Source organism: Tetranychus urticae, chromosome 3, assembly GCF_039701765.1.
Source record: "Tetranychus urticae isolate SD_2017Ah chromosome 3, NJAU_TeUrti_SD_1.0, whole genome shotgun sequence".
Lineage (NCBI taxonomy): Eukaryota > Metazoa > Arthropoda > Arachnida > Trombidiformes > Tetranychidae > Tetranychus > Tetranychus urticae.
Window position 1 is genome coordinate 15787758 of NC_142960.1, and position 17223 is coordinate 15804980.

At 33.1% G+C, this 17223-nt stretch overlaps 6 protein-coding genes across 8 annotated transcripts; 4 read left to right on the forward strand and 2 right to left on the reverse strand.

Moving 5' to 3' along the window:
• Positions 1–1756: 1756 nt before the first annotated feature.
• Positions 1757–3720, reverse strand: LOC107363866 (uncharacterized). Its single transcript, XM_015931129.3, has 3 exons — positions 2753–3720; positions 2496–2689; positions 1757–2417 (listed from the first exon to the last, which is right to left on the reverse strand). The coding sequence occupies exons 1-3, from the start codon at positions 3539–3541 to the stop codon at positions 2219–2221; spliced, it is 1182 nt and encodes a 393-aa protein (XP_015786615.1). The 5' UTR covers positions 3542–3720; the 3' UTR covers positions 1757–2218.
• Positions 3721–4793: 1073 nt separating this feature from the next.
• On the reverse strand, positions 4794–6682 carry LOC107370422 (cytochrome P450 3A41-like). The gene is made up of 3 exons (XM_015938414.3): positions 6543–6682; positions 6284–6448; positions 4794–6214 (listed from the first exon to the last, which is right to left on the reverse strand). Exons 1-3 carry the CDS (start codon positions 6617–6619, stop codon positions 4951–4953), a joined length of 1506 nt encoding a protein of 501 aa, XP_015793900.2. The 5' UTR covers positions 6620–6682; the 3' UTR covers positions 4794–4950.
• Positions 6683–7115: 433 nt separating this feature from the next.
• LOC107370416 (putative peptidoglycan muropeptide transporter SLC46) lies at positions 7116–9437 on the forward strand. Its single transcript, XM_089269900.1, has 3 exons — positions 7116–7680; positions 7893–8045; positions 8109–9437. The coding sequence occupies exons 1-3, from the start codon at positions 7272–7274 to the stop codon at positions 9044–9046; spliced, it is 1500 nt and encodes a 499-aa protein (XP_089126026.1). The 5' UTR covers positions 7116–7271; the 3' UTR covers positions 9047–9437.
• A 279-nt stretch (positions 9438–9716) lies between these two features.
• LOC107371045 (uncharacterized) lies at positions 9717–12249 on the forward strand. The gene is made up of 4 exons (XM_015939004.3): positions 9717–10180; positions 10248–10777; positions 10859–11046; positions 11129–12249. Exons 1-4 carry the CDS (start codon positions 9859–9861, stop codon positions 11376–11378), a joined length of 1290 nt encoding a protein of 429 aa, XP_015794490.1. The 5' UTR covers positions 9717–9858; the 3' UTR covers positions 11379–12249.
• A 142-nt stretch (positions 12250–12391) lies between these two features.
• On the forward strand, positions 12392–14523 carry LOC107364175 (uncharacterized). The gene is made up of 4 exons (XM_015931497.3): positions 12392–12843; positions 12917–13446; positions 13521–13708; positions 13802–14523. The coding sequence occupies exons 1-4, from the start codon at positions 12534–12536 to the stop codon at positions 14061–14063; spliced, it is 1290 nt and encodes a 429-aa protein (XP_015786983.2). The 5' UTR covers positions 12392–12533; the 3' UTR covers positions 14064–14523.
• Positions 14524–15143: 620 nt separating this feature from the next.
• Positions 15144–17135, forward strand: LOC107364174 (uncharacterized). Of its 3 annotated transcripts, XM_089269901.1 has the most exons (5): positions 15144–15264; positions 15430–15788; positions 15847–16376; positions 16452–16639; positions 16729–17135. In XM_089269901.1, the coding sequence occupies exons 2-5, from the start codon at positions 15455–15457 to the stop codon at positions 16982–16984; spliced, it is 1308 nt and encodes a 435-aa protein (XP_089126027.1). In that variant the 5' UTR covers positions 15144–15264; positions 15430–15454; the 3' UTR covers positions 16985–17135. The 3 variants fall into 3 exon arrangements, with proteins under 3 accessions (XP_089126027.1, XP_089126028.1, XP_015786982.2); XM_089269902.1 differs by lacking the exon at positions 15144–15264 and having other exon boundaries at positions 15325–15788; positions 15847–16040; XM_015931496.3 differs by lacking the exon at positions 15144–15264 and having other exon boundaries at positions 15326–15788.
• The last annotated feature ends 88 nt before the right edge of the window (positions 17136–17223 follow it).

Sequence of the window (17223 nt, forward strand, 5' to 3'; positions counted from 1 at the left end):
GATTCAGCATATGATTCACCGCCATTGAAGCTATTAAACCTGAAAAAATATTTAATTTATTCCAATTTTTAGCAAAGAAATTTAAAAATGAATTTGAGGACCAAACTTTTGAAATAGAGTGTTAGTTGTGAAATACCCGTTTTTAATAAAATATATCCAATAATGTCCTAAAATTTCACCAACAATAGAAGCACTCAGCAACAAATATCGACCATTTTTCTGGCGATGAAAAAAGTCACCAAGAACAAGAAGCCATTGATCAGGCAGATCGAAGACACTCAACAGTGCCAAATGCATGATGGAAACTGTCATTAGGCTTGAGTAGAGGATGGATTTTTTTGTAGTCCATTTTGATGGAGTTACACTTGAATCTTGGGAGAATCCATTTGGTAAAATATTGAAAGAAAAGCAAATTGATTCGAGTTTTTTTATCTTGCTGATTGCGTCAGCATCATCAACATCACTTGGACGAAATCCAATAACACGTACAATCAATCTTGGTATAGACGTAATCAAATTTCCGTATGATCCTAATACAGCCGTTTGCTTAGGCCCTTGCTTTAATTTATTAATAAAAGATTTAAACTCGTCAAGAGTATTTAGTTTCATCGAAATCATACAGTAAATTACTGATTAACAAATCTCATTACACAGATCAAATGTTTCCATTATCAGTTTTCCTTTACGCCATTTGAAAATCACTTACGAATATGCAAATATTGAATTTAAAAAAGCGATACTTTTCTCCGTCATTTAACTAATAATGTATTCATAAACTCAAGTGATTCAATAAAATATTAAATTTCAAGATTTATAAATCAATAAGTTTAATTGTCTTTTATTTTCTTAACTGTCTACAAATATCAATGGTAATAATTAAGTTCATTGATTATAAATAGAATGCGTAATTTTACCGACTACTCAGAACAATTGATCATTAGACATTTTATTCAATCGCTCATCAAATTAGTCGCACAATGATTGTGATTGAAAATGGTTGCTTACATGCTATGCTATTGAATAATGCATAAATAATTCAAAGTGAAGTCGTTAAATTGAAATTAGACCATTAATTGGTAATAGATCCTAGCAGCGGAAGATGCTCTGAGACGATCAAAAACCATAGTTATGATAAAGGCAAAAAACTACTAGAATAATGACTAAACTTGGCACTAAAATGGTTGAAAAGAGTTAAATGTTTCTGGTCTTACAATTTGCAGCGAATATGACCAATTGAAAGAATCGAGTTTCTGTAGATCAAGTTCGATTTTCATTGAAACCTTGCGCATTCTGTGACTAAAAGGATTAGAGAGCTGAAACTTGTTGTTAGTTGATGAAAATTATTGGACCACTTCATGGATTGAACACTTTTTCCAATTTACCCAAAGTTCTTTTCATTTCGGCCATTGGTCTTGAAACTTTACGCCTCAATATTTCGAGAATGGAGTCATACAAAATCATCATTCTTTCACCAATGCAATCCTTTGCTTATGAATGATTCAATTCAGCTCAAAAACTATCTAAATGCACGAGCAACAACTTATTCAACAAAACAAACTCATCTCAACACATTTTTTGGTAAATAAACCAATTTTCTGGTTAAACTTGTCTAAACTGTTCTGGTCAATCCATGAAGTGTACCAACAATTTTTATCGACTAATAACAAATTTCAGCTCTCTAATCCTTCTAGTCACAGAATGGGGAGATTTGAATGAAAATCGAACTGATCTGTTCTATCTGTTATTTTCGCAATTGTAGTTCAATCATTGCTTTGATGTTGTCATGCTTAAATTTTCATTTAAACCCGTTCAGTTTTTTCACAATTTTCCTGCAAAAAAATTCATGTTTCAACTTTATATTGTATGTATTGAACTGCAAATGGTGAATATGGCAAAAGCATTAATAGCTGCCATCTTTCGAGTATTTTTTGGCGATGACAGTCGCTGTAGTATATTGCTTTGCCAATGAATGCCATGGCTTTCAAAGGAAATAAAAGTTGAAAGTTTACCTTGAAAGTTGATCAAGATGGGATAATTTTCAAAATTAACATAATTCAAAATAATACTGTTCATCATCTGTTGATCACTTTTTCACATGCGTTCTGAATCTCCAACTCAACTCAAAACCAATTAAGTTGACACAAAATTGAAGCGTATTATTCCTACCGAAGAATGTATATCAGCAAAAAAGGAATATCCATTGAGCTTACAAGTTTGGTCAAATGGCATTTGAAATGCTATTTTCCAAGCTTCCAATCATCATCAAGGGAAGCTGTTTAACAAGCTTTTTTCGTAACAGTTTGACCTGATCAATTTTAGCCATCAACCTGTAATGGTTGTCTGAAGCTTCACAGTCGGAATCACAAACTGTCCTCAAGTAACGTCCAAGCAAATATACATAAGTTAGTTGTTCATATCTGTAAAATAAAAATAGAATTAAAATTATGATAACATTAATCTGAACTCTAATAACATTGAAATAAAGAAACACTTACCTAACAATCTCGGAGTGCTTCAGATCAGGTAGATCAGGGTTAAAGATTATTAATAGGTAAATAAGCAGTACAGCTTTGGGGTCATTTCTAAATCGATCTGGAAAGGTTTCGATGATATGCGTTAGACCATCATTCAAGAATCGGTCAAAAAGAAATACATCTCTTCGATCAAAAGTCAATCCAGATTCTGGAAACTAAAGTAAGAGTAAAAAAATTGTAACCGCAAGATTGAAACAATATTCAGCTTGATTACTTACTTCCCAACCATCAATTGCTGGATCGTAGTTGACTATTCCTTTCATGAGGAAGAGATCATAAAATGTGTTTGACAAAAGAGTTATTTTGTCACATCTTTCAAGTTTCCTGAAACCTCTGATTCCATTGCACATCGAAGCAAGTGCATTTGGATTTGCTTTTAGTTTTGAATTGCTTTTGTCGGATAAGCTTAACGTTAAATGAAAATTTGTTTTACCCTGAAAAGCAGTAATCGCTTCATCCATATATAAACGTTCAAAGCGATCCAATGTTAACTGCTTCGACATGTATTCAGACTTTAAACTTATCGAAGAGAACTGAGTCGCTAATATCTGCTTAACCACATTTGAATGCCATGTTTCAGTCACCTGAGAATTGTCTGTGTTTAATGTTAGTGTCAACTTGTATCCATGTTTAACTAAAAGTATAAAGTTTAACTTTAAATTTTCGCGTCTAGTGTTAGTGACAAGTTGACGATTAGATAGAATGTCTGGTAAATTATTGCCGCTCGAATCTGGTGTTGAAGTTGATAAAAGTTCTGGTGTACTTTGGTCATGGATTAACTGATCCAACTCCATATCTGAGCAATCATTTTGTACAATTTCCATGGTACTCGTTAGTAAGCTAGAAAACTGTCGACAGGAATAAGCTGATGGCTCATCACATAAATAATGTTTGATTGTTCCCTCATCAGGTATGAGAGTCCTTAATAAACTATTGTTTTCATTTTGTGATTCTTGGAGTTCACTTTCCATCAGGTCGGAAAATGATTGACTCGGTGTAAAAAACATGGTGAAAGTTGATCAGCAAATAATCAAAAGATGTTCACTGAAACAAAATTTTGATTTAAATCAAAAAATTAGGATCAAACAAATGTTTTGCAGCAAAAAAAATGGTCTGGGTTCAAACCAGCAAAAGTCAAAATAGCAAAGGACAAAACAGTAAGATACATTTTTATTCATGCAATGGTAATTTATTATGGTTACAGATGAATTCTGTTGATTGTAGTTGCTCTTTTTGTATAATCGTTAATCATCATCAGCATAAATCTTTTTATCAATCTTTATGAACATATTACCTCTCCATTCATTGCTGCATGTAAAACTAGAATGTCAATTAGAAGCTATCAATGAGTCAGGTTTACAGATCAAGTAGATAATAATAGAAAACAGTTTTAATGTTTACTTAACTAATTCACCGGTAAATTTAATTCTGTTATTCAGTAAAAAAAGAGAATTGATAGAAAAATGCAAAATTTTTCATCGATTTGAACATTTTCAATCACTTTGGTGATAAATCAACAATTTATTGAATTGAGCTTTCATCAAAAACTTGCATTAATAATGAAGCCATTCTCGTAGATTATATGGAAACCAGGTTGAAGAGGATAAAAAATTCACCATTTTGAACACATGTACAATATTCACATGATAACTTGATCCAGATAAGTCTGTTTACTTTTGCGATATAGTGGATGAAACAATCACGATTGTTTCACATTGATTTCATAATGATTTGCAGCAGCATGAACAAGTTAATATTGAAAACATTCGCAACAATTGTGACAAAAATTTAAACCAGAATCGGAGTCACCCTTGTTATCCTGGTAATGCTAAAACAACGATTTCATTTATTAATTGATAACAATTTGTTTTATCAACTTCTTAAGCTGTATCTTATTCCATGAATCATGATAGCTCAGCACTTATGTGAGATTACATGATGTGCTGGTTTTTGTCTACTCAAACAAGAAGAATGATGTTGAAAGAGTAGTTCAACTCCTGCTACTCTCATATTTAATATGAAGGTCGATTAAAAGCAATTTAATCTGATGGAATCGCCGTCAAGGTAACGTTCAACTTGTGACTGGCTGCATTAATCATATTGCATTAATCTATTTATTTGTTTTTTTTACTATTTCCATGAGTTAATCCAAACATTTATTATTCCAACCGAATACTGATTTATTGCGACTTCAGTTGAATCAAGCGAAAAAACAATGAAAAACTGTTACTTGCAAATATATAATACATACATATGTAATTAATAATTATTTTCATGTTTATTGGTTCATATTACATTTTAACAATTAGCTAATAGCTACAGATCAATTTCACTTACTTCACAGAAAACAATACAATATTATTATATTTATAAACTCTGAATACTTTTGGTATTACTTTGGTTTCAATTCATATCATCATGATCTTGTTTTGACTCCCAAAAGCATAGACATAGGTCTATTAATCAAAGATCCAGGCATTGGGTCAATTTGATTTGCATATTTATCTGAAGTAAAAACTTGGAAGCTACGAACAAACGTAGCCAATGAAAGCTTTGCATTTGTTAGAGCAAATCTCATTCCGATGCAAGTTCTAGGTCCAGCACCAAATGGTAAGAAAGTAAATGGTTTGGGTGAGCCTTGTAGAAATCTGTTTGGATCGAAAACTTCTGGTTCAGGATAGTTCTCTGGATCATGGTGTATTGCATATATCGGTATATTGACTGGTGTGCCTTTCTCAATTTGAACATTAATACCTGGTAGAGTGGTATCAGAATGGCAAACACGTTGAAACAATAAAATTGGAGGATCCATTCGCAATGTTTCCTGTATCACAGCATCCAAGTAAGAAAGACTTTGTAAAACTTCGTAATCTTCAATGTTAGCCTGTGAAACCTCTTGATACAACCTTTCTTGGATATCTGGATTGGTAGCAAGTCTATAACAGGCCCAGGTCAACAGGGTTGATGTCGTTTCATGACCGGCTAATAGGAAAAGGATGCACGAACAGACGATCTCATCTGGAGTCAACTTCTTGTCTTCATCCTTTAACTTTTCACCATCTTGGGTATCCGCTTCAGATTCGAGCATCAATTGAAGAAAATCATCGACTTTGTCTTTACCTTGTTTCCGTTGTTCAATGATAGCGAGAGTTAATTGTTTAAGAATAGTTATATGTTCAACTGAAACTGAACTCATGTCGAGAAGTCGAACTAACCATTTAGGAGCCAACGCCATGAAGAGATGCTTATACTTGTTCCTAGAAAACGTTGAGTTGAAGACTTCAAGTAACTTGTTACCCTCACTGTTGTAAACGTCTAAATTTGTAGCGAAACAGCACTTTGCTATAACATCTAAATTGTATGCACTCCAAAATTGTGGAGGATTCAAGTCTGGTTTACTCGAAGAAGCCAATTTGAGCAGCTGTTTTTGAGCTTCATCATTACAAAGTTTAATCAAGTAAAACATTTTCTTGATCTTTCCCGATGAAAAGGTTGGCGTAAGTATACTTCTTAAGCGTTTCCATTTTTCGCCATATAAAACTGTTAGGAAATTTCGTTCAATTGAAGCGACGAAAACTTGGTTAAATCCTTGAGGGAAACTGTGAAAATCTTTAACGCAAACAGCTCGAAGTAAATCTGGCTCAGACAAGACCAACGTTGGATCTACACCATCATAAGTTCTGGCGCAAATAAAACAAGAATAAAGATTCAAAATCCAAGTCTTTAAATTTTTCTTCACCTTTTCTTACCCATAAATTTTTCCATAAGTTTCGACACCTTCAAGATAAACTTTCGTCAATGGTTTCGGTTTAGGTTTCAGTGAACTTTTAGTTAAAATACTCGGAATCATGGAAGGAGGCTCTGGTCCTTTGACACCTTGTCGTTCCCAGAACGATCGTTTACGCTTAACATAGCTAATGATAGGTAATAATAGATGTTAGTTGCAGTAAAATATTAAAAACAACTTCCAATGTTAGGTTGAAGTCAAAGCAAATTCAAGAAACTTACAAAAAATACCAGCTAATGAAACTTATTGTACCAAGAATAATCCATTGAGGTGTGGATAAATCAATAAAGTTGTTCATTTTAGCTGAACTGTTCACTTAAACTGAATAAATTAGTTAATACTGTTGTTTAGGCGATGGTTACACTGATTGACAATGAACAAGGTGAATTAAAGGCTTTTATATATAAAACACGAAAATGTTCATATTCTTGGAAATGTTAAACTTAGACTATTCCGTGGATAAAATGAGCTGAAAATTTTACTTTTTGATAATATGAAATGGTTTGATCTGTTAATAGCATCAATGGTTTGCTAGACCTTACATTTTTCCCAATAAATTTCACTCGTTGCATACTTAATGTTTTGAATTCAAGAGAATTGCTCCCATTTCATTAGATTTACAGGATAAGAATGATTAAATGATAGTTAAGGGTAGCTTGTGTACAGACTAACAGATGAATTCCTGGAAATGATTAATTTCAGATGAACTTGAAACAAATCAGCCTAAGTACATTAATATGTTTCGACAATGGTTTAGTCTGTTAACATTTATTGCATCTCGATCATAAAACTGCACTAATAAGCTTCTATAAATTAAACAGATTAATAGTTCTCAAGCATCATTTTGTTTTCCATCACAAATAAATGTCCACTTCAACGCAATCCACTCCACTCTGAAACAAATTGCTTTTTAATTGTGAATAGTTTGCCATTTTATTTCGTTGTAAATAATGGCTAAACTCAGTGCCAAAGAGATTTTTAATTTTGTTAAACTTCTTCGAATTGATTTATTCTTTTTTTTCGCTACTCTCAGTACTTCACTGCCAAATCTAGCTCTTAATCAACTAATCCAGGATAAATTTTGCATCAACAAATATCTACTCAATAAGACAGATTGTTTTAATTTGGAAAAGTCTTCTGATTTTGAAACAATACAAAATGAAGTTTTAAAAGAAACGACATCACTTAAACTGTACATAACTCTAATGACCACAATTCCGAGTATTTTTTTATCACTCATCATGGGTTATTGGGTTGATAAATATCCAAGTCATTTGCGTTATTTACTTGGTGTTGCTGCAATGGCAAATGTTTGTGCAAACATTATGGCCATCTATCAATGTATATACTTTGAAATGGGTAAGATGGTAGATCACAACAACCTAGTTGACGACAGTCATTAGGTTACTCTCGTTATCTCGACAGTTGATTTGCTGTTGTTAAATGAGTTGTATTAATACATCTTGGTTTCATCTTCGTGTAATATTGAAACCAAAAACTTATTGTGGTTTAACTCGCAACTGGTGAATGTTGATACTTTACTTACAATGCATTTCCTGGTTCCATTTCAGATCCATACTTGTTGTTACTCACATGTCTGGTACCCGTTTTAACTGGAAGTGGAACCTTAGTCTCGGTAGGAACCTACACTTATGCCACGAAAAAAACTCCAGCAAAGTATCGATCCATTAGATTTACAGTATTAGAGCTCTTTTTGTTTGCAAGTAAGTAATTGTGGGTCCTCTTGATTGCTCACTATTAATACTTTTTCTCTCGTCTGTTCCCAGCTATACCGATTGCTAACCTTGCAGGAGGTGGAATCGTTGCATCTAAACCTTGGTTTGCAAATCAACTTCGGAATTACATCGGTGTTTATATTGTGTCTTCTGTGTGTGCAATTTTTGCTGCTATTTGGGTTGTGATATTTTTGTATGACTCTGTCGACGAAACTAAAAGCAATGAACCCGTTAAAGTTGATGAAACTTCTAGCTTGAATGCTAAAGTGAACAAAAAAAGCTTGAAACAGATCATTTACGATGTAATCAAGCCCAACAATATTTTAATTGCAACTCGATGTGTCTTTAAAAGGAGGCCAAATAATGCCCATTGGTTTTTGATATCAAACATAGTAGCTGGGTTTTTGGCAAACATTGGATATCTGGCTGAACAAAACATTGGCTATCAATTTTCTCAGCGAGTGTATCATTGGAGTGCTTCACAAATCGGTCTTTTCAATTCAGTCATCATTGTGTTTCCAGCTGCTGGAATCATTATTGGTCCACCTTTGTTTATTCACAAAATGAAACTCCACGAAACTGCAGTAGCCATTATTAGCATTAGTTCATTGATTGTTGCTTACCTTTTCAAAGGATTCATTCTCAGTCCAGTTGCATTCTTTTTTGCTGTTGTTGGCTGTTTTGCTGGTCTCATATTTATCGTTGATCGTTCAATAACTTCTCGTCTGATTCATGCCGATGAGCTTGGCCAAGTTTACGCTTTCACAGCAGTAATTGGATCATTTAATCCAGTTATATCATCACTTTTTTACACCGAAATATTTCAAGCAACAGTAGACTTCAATCCAGGTCTTGTTTATATCTTTGGATCCATGTTATTCATCTATCCTCTTCTTAATGCGATCTGGCTCAACATAAACAAACAAAAATGGGATCTGGTACTGATAGGCGAAATGCAGAATTCGGATAATGAAGTCATTAATCACTGATAATTTGTTAGCAAGTATCAATGCGAAGCAATTTGAATTATTGAAAAGACGCAAATTGGAATGTAAAAAACTCGTGCCAAAGTAAACAAAATCGTCGCTTAAAGTAATCATTAAAAGGTTGACCAAAGTTACAGATTGTTTTATTTCACCTAATGTTTATAATTGACAATTGATCTTGCCGTAGTCGAGCTGCTCAAGTTTCTTCCCTCCTATTACTTGACCATACTTTCGAGCTGTTCCGTCAGTTCAACCTATGTAAAAATGTACAAACACTAAAAGATCCAAGTAGAACCGGTGTGATTAACATACATATATTAATCCATCCAATGTGAATTAGAAAATCAATAAACAAACCCTGGACAAATATCAACCTTTTAACCAGTCGAAGCAAGTGTTTTGTTTCTTTTTGATACGTTTTTTCATTCTTACGTGGATCTTTGCAAATGATTCAAATGCTTGACATTAAAAAGTAACACAAGCATTGTAAACTAATCAACAACTATCACCCAAGTTTAGTGAAAGATTTGTTTTCTCGAGTTGCTTGCTTCATCATTCTGTGATTCATATTAGTTATGATAGCTAACTGGATCAGTGGAATTATCTGATTGCGATAAAAAATCATGTGACAGGTGAATAAATAATAAAATGAGTGCTTAGATAATCAAATACAGAGAGAGGACAGAAACATATAATCTTAGAATCGCAAACAATTGTAAGAGTGAAATTCAATCCTCTGCAATTCATTAATCATTAATGTTTTCTGGTGATTTTTATTAGGATTCGAGTTTATTATTGTAGATTGATGTGCAAAGATGGATTTCGATCAAATACTTTTAGCCATTCAAGCATCTTTAGATTCACCAACACTGGGTACAGATTGTACTTCGCTATACAACACTTTAACTGTTCAACCATTACATCAATCTCCATGTTCAAACCAAAGTCTAGCTCTTTTGAAAGCCTTTAGTTCCGATGAAGATACTGTTAAAAGTTATTTACTGGATGGCGATCAATTGAACAATCAAAATGATGGACAATTTGTTGACTCGTCAATGAAAACATATGATTATTACACCGAAAATTTGCTCAACTTTAATGACCAACCTCATGGCCAATGGGCTGTTGAAAGCTTAAGTAAGTTGAAGTATTATTCAATCATTTATGTCACCCATTCTAATGATAATTTTCATCACTAACTTAGCTTCAGCTCAAGCGGCTATCTCATCATGCACGCAAACTGATCCCCTGGCCGCGAAATCTCACCTCTGGGCTAAAATAAACGATGAAAAGTTCAATCTAAAAACAAATTTTATTCGTCTCATTGAGCGTGGATATAAATTGATCTTGTCACTAAACACGGACAATAGTGAAGTTGCAGAGCCATGGAATCCTAATGTTAGTCAAAAAATTCTTGCTGTTTCCTTTTCTTCATTGAGTTTGAGGAGTGAATATTTGTCCTATGATGTGCAACTGAATGGATTTGAATCACTATTAATGAATGAAGCGCGTGCCGCTTTTAAGGGTCATAAATACTTGCATTTGTTTGCAGATTTAGGTGGAATAGGACGAGAAAAAGCAAGTCCAGATGAACTCATTTCAATATGTACTGGAATCAAAGGTTTTAGAAAAATCGAAATCAGTGATAAAATAACTCTTTTATCCAACATATACAATCATCTTAATTTAATGGAAGGTATCTTTATTTACGATGCAACAATTGATGGATGGGATGTAAGTAATCATAACCAACTTGCTAACATTTCTTGAAATCATTTTTTATAAATTGTTTTCTTTTTTATTCGATATTCAAAGTTTTCAGAATTTAAACTTGATCGACGAGATACGTTCATCTTCAACAAACTCTTGCACGATGGACTTGTTCACGTAATCGAAACCTTTCCCGATCAATTTAGAAATGATATAAATGTCATTATTCTCATATATCTAATCATTATTTTCAATGGTGACATATCTGGATTGAAACATCCCGCAGTAATCAGGTTTGTTCAAATTGATATTACTCTTTCGAGTTAATGTCCAAGGTTCATATTTAAGTTTGACATTTTAAACTTCATTTTGCAGATATGAACAATTCTCGTATATTCATTTACTTCGACGCTATTTGCGGACAGTTTGTGAATCTGATTGTGAAGCTTCAGACAATCATTACAGGTTGATGGCTAAAATCGAACAGTTGCGACTTTTAAGTGAACGAATCCAAAAAAATTTCGCCACTTTACTAAAAGAGCCGTTGGTGGAAACCATAACAAGAGCAGTTAAGAGACAATACGCTCATCAATTTCATCTGCAGATAACTTTTGATGCAAACTGATTTAACATAAATTAAACTAATAATTAATAGCCAAATTCACCTGCAGATAGACCAGGGACAAAAGCATCATTATCGCACGCAAAATTTCAGAGCGAAGTATCTTCGTTCGTAATACCAAATATATTTTTGATCCTTTGTGAATCCAACGATGATAATTGTTTGTTCAGCACAAAATTCATAGTCAATCTTTCAATCAGTTGATTTGGTAAATTAACTATCGACTGGTAGAGCATTATCATAATGACCAAACCAGCTGAAACAATAAAATCCGAGAATCCCTTTGTAATGTCCATCTAAGCACGACTTCATTCAAGTACGAATGGTTTTGTAAAACTTCGTAATCTTCGTAGCCTGTGAACCTCTTATACAAGTTTTCTTGGATATCTGGATTGGTAGCGAGTCTTTAACAGGCTCAACTCAACACGGTTGATGTCGTCTCATGACCGGCTAATGGGAAAAGGATGCACGAACAGACGATCTCATCTGGAGTCAACTTCTTGTTTTCATCCTTTAACATTTCACCATCTTGGGCATCCGCTTCAGAGTCAAGCATCAACTGGAGGAAATCATTGGTTTTGTTTTTACCTTGTTTCCATTAGTCAGCGACAGTGAGGTTTAACTGGGTGTGATGAAATGGTTGCGTTGGTTGAGTCTTTGCAAATGATTTGAATGCTCTAAATTAAACAATTTGACAAAAAATGAAATATGGGAAATTTATCAGCACACAAAATATTCGAAAAATAATGAAATGCTACACTAGTATAGCAAATATGTAACCATGTTTTAAACAAGCTATGAACTAAAGCTAAATAAATACGATTGTAAACTAATTAACACTTATCAACAAAGTTTAATGAAAGATTTGCTTGCTAGACTTGCTTGCTCAACCATTCTGTGATTCATATATTTCATATATTCACATATTTCAGCTATGGCAGCTAATTGAATCAGTGGAATTATCTGATTTCGATAAAAAATCATGTGACAGATAAATAAACTAAAATATGGGTGATACGAGTAGACAATAAAATAGAGAGAAAAGGAGAATTATATAAAAATTGCCTGACACTGTGAATAAAAAGATTCATCTATGATTCATTAGTCATTAATGTTTTCATCATTTTAAGTGTTTAAGTTTATTATTGCTTTGTAGTGATGGAGATCGATCAAATAATTTCAGCCATTCAATCATCTTTAGATTCACCAACACTTGGTACAGATTATACTTCGCTATGCAACATTTTAGCTGTTCAACCATTACATCAACCTTTATGTTCAAATCAAAGTCTAGCTCTTTTAAACGCTTTTTGTTCCGATGAAGATACTGTTAAAAGTTATTTAATTGATGGCGATCAAAACAATGGACAATTTCTTGATTCTTCGATGAAAACATATGATAATTACACAGAAAATTTGCTCAACTTTAATGATCAATCTCATGGCCGTTGGACTATTGAAAACTTAAGTAAGTTTTTTTCATAATTTAACTATTTAAGGTTATTTGTTCTAATGTTAATTTGCATTAATGCTCCATTAAGCTTCAGCTCAAGCTTCCATCTCATCATGTATGAATAATGACTTCCTGGCCGTGAAGTCTCCTCTTTGGCCCAAAATAAACGATGAAAAGTTCAATCTAAAAACAAATTTTATTCGTCTCATTGAGCGTGGATATAAATTGATCTTGTCACTAAACACGGATAATAGTGAAGTGGAGGAGCCTTGGAATCCTAATGTTAGTCAAAAAATTCTTGCTGTTTCCTTTTCTTCATTGAGTTTGAGGAGTGAATATCTGTCTGATGATCATGTACTAAATGGATTTGAATCACTGTTAATGGATGAAGCATATGCTGCTTTTAAGGGTCAGAAATGCTTGCATTTGTTCACAGATTTGAGTGACAGGAGTCTCGCAAAAGCAATTCCAGATTGGCTCATTTCAATATGTAATGAAATTAAAGGCTTCAGAAAAATTGAAACCAGCGATAAAATAACTCTTTTATCCTGCAACTATAATCATCTTAACTTAATGGAAGGCATTTTTTGCTATGATGCTACAATTGATGGCTGGGGCGTAAGTAATCATAACAAACTTGAGCTCTTGTTTCAAATCTAGTTTACTTATTATTGTTTTTGTCACATTCATAGTTTTCAGGATTCAAGTATGATCGACGAGATACATTTCTCTTTAATCAGTTCTTACACGATGAAATGGTTAAAGTGATCGAAACCTTTCCCGATCGATTCAGAAATGATATTAATGTCATTATTCTCATGTACGCAATCATTATTTTCAATGGTGACATAATCGGATTGAAACATCCCGAAATAATCAGGTTTGTTCAAATTGTTTGGTATTACTCTTTGAGTTAATGTTTATTCGTATTTTATTGTTGATATAAGTTTGACATCTTTTCATCTTTTCACAGACATGAACAATTCTCGTATATTCATTTACTTCGACGTTATTTGCGTACAGTTTGTGAATCTGATTGTGAAGCCTCAGACAATCATTACAGGTTGATGGCTAAAATTGAACAGTTGCGACTTTTAAGTGAACAAACCCAAAATATTTTCGCCACTTTACTAAAAGAGCCTTTTGTGGAAAGCGTAACAAGAGCAGTTATCGGGGAATACATTCATCAATTTTACCTGCAGGATGAGAGCATCACTTTAGGATGCACGATTTGAAAGCGAAGTCTATCGATTTGTATCGTATCTTTCATCGTCATATCAGATACATTTTTAATCCTTTGTTACGTGATTATTGTTTGATCAGCACAAAAGTCACAGTCTCATGACCGGCTAAGAGGAAAAGAATGGACGAACAGACAATCTCAGGTGGAGTCAATTTTTGTCTTCATCATTTAACCTTCAGCATCTTGGGTGTTCGCTTCAGAGTCAAGCATCAGTTGAAGAAAATCATTTTTTTTGTTTTTTCTTTGTTACCGTTGGTCAATGATAGCTATTGTTAACTGCGTGTGATGAGATGATTACACTAATTGGCAATGAACAAGGTGAATAAAGGCTTTTATCATAAAAAATGAAAATTTTCATATTCTTGGAAATGTTAAACTGCGACTAAACTGTACATAAACACATTTGTGTACATGAAATTTCAAACTCGTTTTTCGAGCCTTTTTCATTTGAATTGTTCGACAATATTAATATCAATCGAAAGGACGGTTCTCAACCTATCTAAAAAGCTTGTTAGAAAGTTTAAAATAGCTCCGTGTAATAAGTTAAGCCGTTTATTAATTTGTCTCTTTACTTTTCTGCCAGCCTTGAATAAAATGAGTTGACTACTTTTTGATGAAATGAAAGTGGTTTTGTTTTTCGTGTCATCAATGGTTTTCTGGTCCTTACATTTTTCCTAATGAATTGCACTCGTTGCATATTGGGTATTTTGAATTCCAGGATAATTGCTTACACTTCGGAAGATTTACATTGATATAATGAGAATAAGTTTGAAATAAATATTTTTGTCCATCCATAATTTAAGAAAAAGATTCAAAAGCACATAAAATTCAAATCCTCAAAAGTTTAATGAAATATGGGACATTTTATCTCGTATTCACTATTTTATCATTAATAAAATGTTTTGCAAGTGATGAAACGCTTTATTATTATGAAACAATATACGGAGCTATTTAAAGTGGACTGTGCATTTCAACATCCAGAGTCCATCTCCAATCACCCTTCACAATCATGTTTTGAAGCCAAATAAAGTGAGCTTTGTAAACTAATTTATACATTTTGCCCAGTTTGATGAAAGTTTTGCTTACTCGACTTGATTGCTTCACCAATCTGTGGTTAATAAACATGAATATTAGTTATGATAACTAACTGAATCAGTGGAATTATCTGATTTCGATAAAGCATCATGTGACAGGTAAATAAATTAAAATATGGGTGATAATAAAAGACAAGAAAATACAAACAAAGGGAGAAATATATGAAAATAATCTCAGAATTGCCAACAATTGTCTGACACTGTGAATAAAAAGATTCATCTGTGATTCATTAGTCATTAATGTTTTCTGATCATTTTTATTAGGATTCGAGTTTATCATTGATGTGCAATGATGGATTTTGATCAAATAATTTCACTCATTCAATCATCTTTAGATTCACCAACACTGGATACAAATTATGATTCGCAATGTGACACTTTAGCTGTTCAACCATTACCTCAACCATCATGTTCAAACCAAAGTCTGGCTCTTTTAAAAGCCTTTTGTTCCGATGAAGATACTGTTAAAAGTTATTTACTTGATGGCAATCGATTGAACAATCAAAATGATGGACAAACATTGGATTCGTCAACGCAAACATATGATTATTACACAGAAAATTTGCTCAACTCTAATGACCAAACCGTCCAACCTCATGGCTTATGGGCTGTTGACAACTTAAGTAAGTTAAAGTATTATTGATCTATTTAAGGTTAATCATTCTAATGATGATTTTTTAGCTTCTTCTCAAACTTCTATTTCACCATACATAAGTACTGGTCCACTGGCCGTAAACTATAATATGTGGCCAAAAATAAACGATGAAAAATTCAATCTAAAAGCAAATTTTATTCTTCTCGTTAAACATGGATACAAATTGACATTGTCATTGAACACGGACAATAGTGAAGTTGATGAGCCTTGGCATGCTGATGTTAGTAAAAAAATTCTGTCCGTTTCTTTTTCTTCATTGAGTTGGAGGAGTGAATATTTGTCTAATGATGTAAAACTGAATGCATTTGAATCAATGTTAATGAATGAAGCATATTCTGCTTTTAAGGGCCAGAAATACTTGCATTTGTTTGCAGATTTAAATGACAGAAGTCTTGCAAAAGCAAGTCCAAATTGGCTCATTTCAATATGCAATGGAATCAAAGGATTCAGAAAAATCGAAATCATCGATAAAGTAAATCTTTTATCCAACATATATAATAGTCTTAATTTGATGGAAGCCGTTTTAAACTACGATGCTACAATTGACGGTTGGGATGTAAGTAATCATAACCAACTTGAACTCTTGTTGTGAACCGGTTCACTAATTTTTGTGTTTTTGCGACATTCACAGTTTGTAGGATTCAAATATGATCGACGAGATACATTTATCTTCAACAAACACTTACACGATGGACTTGTTCACGTAATCGAAACCTTTCCCGATCGATTCAGAAACGATATTAATGTCATTATTCTCATGTACTTAATCATTATTTTCAATGCTGACATAATCGGATTGAAATATCCCGAAATGATCAGGTTTGTTGAAACTGATATTACTCTCTGAGTTAACGTCTATTCGTATTTTATTTTTGATTTAAGTTTTACATTTTTACATCTTTTCACAGACATGAACAATTCTCATACATTCATTTACTTCGCCGTTATTTGAGGACAATTTATGAATCTGATTGTGAAGCCTCAGATAATCATTACAGGTTGATGGTTAAAATTGAGCAGTTGAGACTTCTGGGTGAACAAACGCAAAATATTTTTGCCGCTCTACTAAAAGAGCCGTTTGAGGAAACCATTACAAGAGCAGTTGCGGGGGAATACATTCATCAATTTCACTTGCAGATGATTTCCGATGAGAGCTACTTTTGACTGAAAATTTTATCTGATTCATTAATCAACCATTCGCATGGATCTAGGCTAAAAGATGGCAAAATTTTCGCATTCAACATTCGATAGCCAATTGTATCTCTATTGACATCGGTATAATTTTATCTTCATATAAAATACATTTTTTATCCTACGTTACACGATTAATGTTGATTCAGCACAAAAATCATTTCAATCAAAATATTTTCAACTAATTATTTTTATATGGAGATTGTCTATGC

Bases quoted from the DNA above. Each gene is read 5' to 3' on its own strand.
- LOC107363866 (XM_015931129.3), bottom strand. From the start codon at position 3,541: ATGTTTTTTACACCGAGTCAATCATTTTCCGACCTGATGGAAAGTGAA. The intron at 2,690-2,752 runs GTAAGTAATCAA...CTCTTACTTTAG, and splicing joins CAGCAATTGATGGTTGGGAA to TTTCCAGAATCTGGATTGAC. The intron at 2,418-2,495 runs GTAAGTGTTTCT...TTTATTTTACAG, and splicing joins AAGCACTCCGAGATTGTTAG to ATATGAACAACTAACTTATG.
- LOC107370422 (XM_015938414.3), bottom strand. From the start codon at position 6,619: ATGAACAACTTTATTGATTTATCCACACCTCAATGGATTATTCTTGGT. The intron at 6,449-6,542 runs GTAAGTTTCTTG...ACCTATCATTAG, and splicing joins TTCATTAGCTGGTATTTTTT to CTATGTTAAGCGTAAACGAT. The intron at 6,215-6,283 runs GTAAGAAAAGGT...TATTTGCGCCAG, and splicing joins ACTTATGGAAAAATTTATGG to AACTTATGATGGTGTAGATC.
- LOC107370416 (XM_089269900.1), top strand. From the start codon at position 7,272: ATGGCTAAACTCAGTGCCAAAGAGATTTTTAATTTTGTTAAACTTCTT. The intron at 7,681-7,892 runs GTAAGATGGTAG...GTTCCATTTCAG, and splicing joins ATGTATATACTTTGAAATGG to ATCCATACTTGTTGTTACTC. The intron at 8,046-8,108 runs GTAAGTAATTGT...GTCTGTTCCCAG, and splicing joins AGAGCTCTTTTTGTTTGCAA to CTATACCGATTGCTAACCTT.
- LOC107371045 (XM_015939004.3), top strand. From the start codon at position 9,859: ATGGATTTCGATCAAATACTTTTAGCCATTCAAGCATCTTTAGATTCA. The intron at 10,181-10,247 runs GTAAGTTGAAGT...TCACTAACTTAG, and splicing joins ATGGGCTGTTGAAAGCTTAA to CTTCAGCTCAAGCGGCTATC. The intron at 10,778-10,858 runs GTAAGTAATCAT...CGATATTCAAAG, and splicing joins CAACAATTGATGGATGGGAT to TTTTCAGAATTTAAACTTGA.
- LOC107364175 (XM_015931497.3), top strand. From the start codon at position 12,534: ATGGAGATCGATCAAATAATTTCAGCCATTCAATCATCTTTAGATTCA. The intron at 12,844-12,916 runs GTAAGTTTTTTT...TGCTCCATTAAG, and splicing joins TTGGACTATTGAAAACTTAA to CTTCAGCTCAAGCTTCCATC. The intron at 13,709-13,801 runs GTTTGTTCAAAT...ATCTTTTCACAG, and splicing joins AAACATCCCGAAATAATCAG to ACATGAACAATTCTCGTATA.
- LOC107364174 (XM_089269901.1), top strand. From the start codon at position 15,455: ATGATGGATTTTGATCAAATAATTTCACTCATTCAATCATCTTTAGAT. The intron at 15,789-15,846 runs GTAAGTTAAAGT...ATGATTTTTTAG, and splicing joins ATGGGCTGTTGACAACTTAA to CTTCTTCTCAAACTTCTATT. The intron at 16,377-16,451 runs GTAAGTAATCAT...CGACATTCACAG, and splicing joins CTACAATTGACGGTTGGGAT to TTTGTAGGATTCAAATATGA.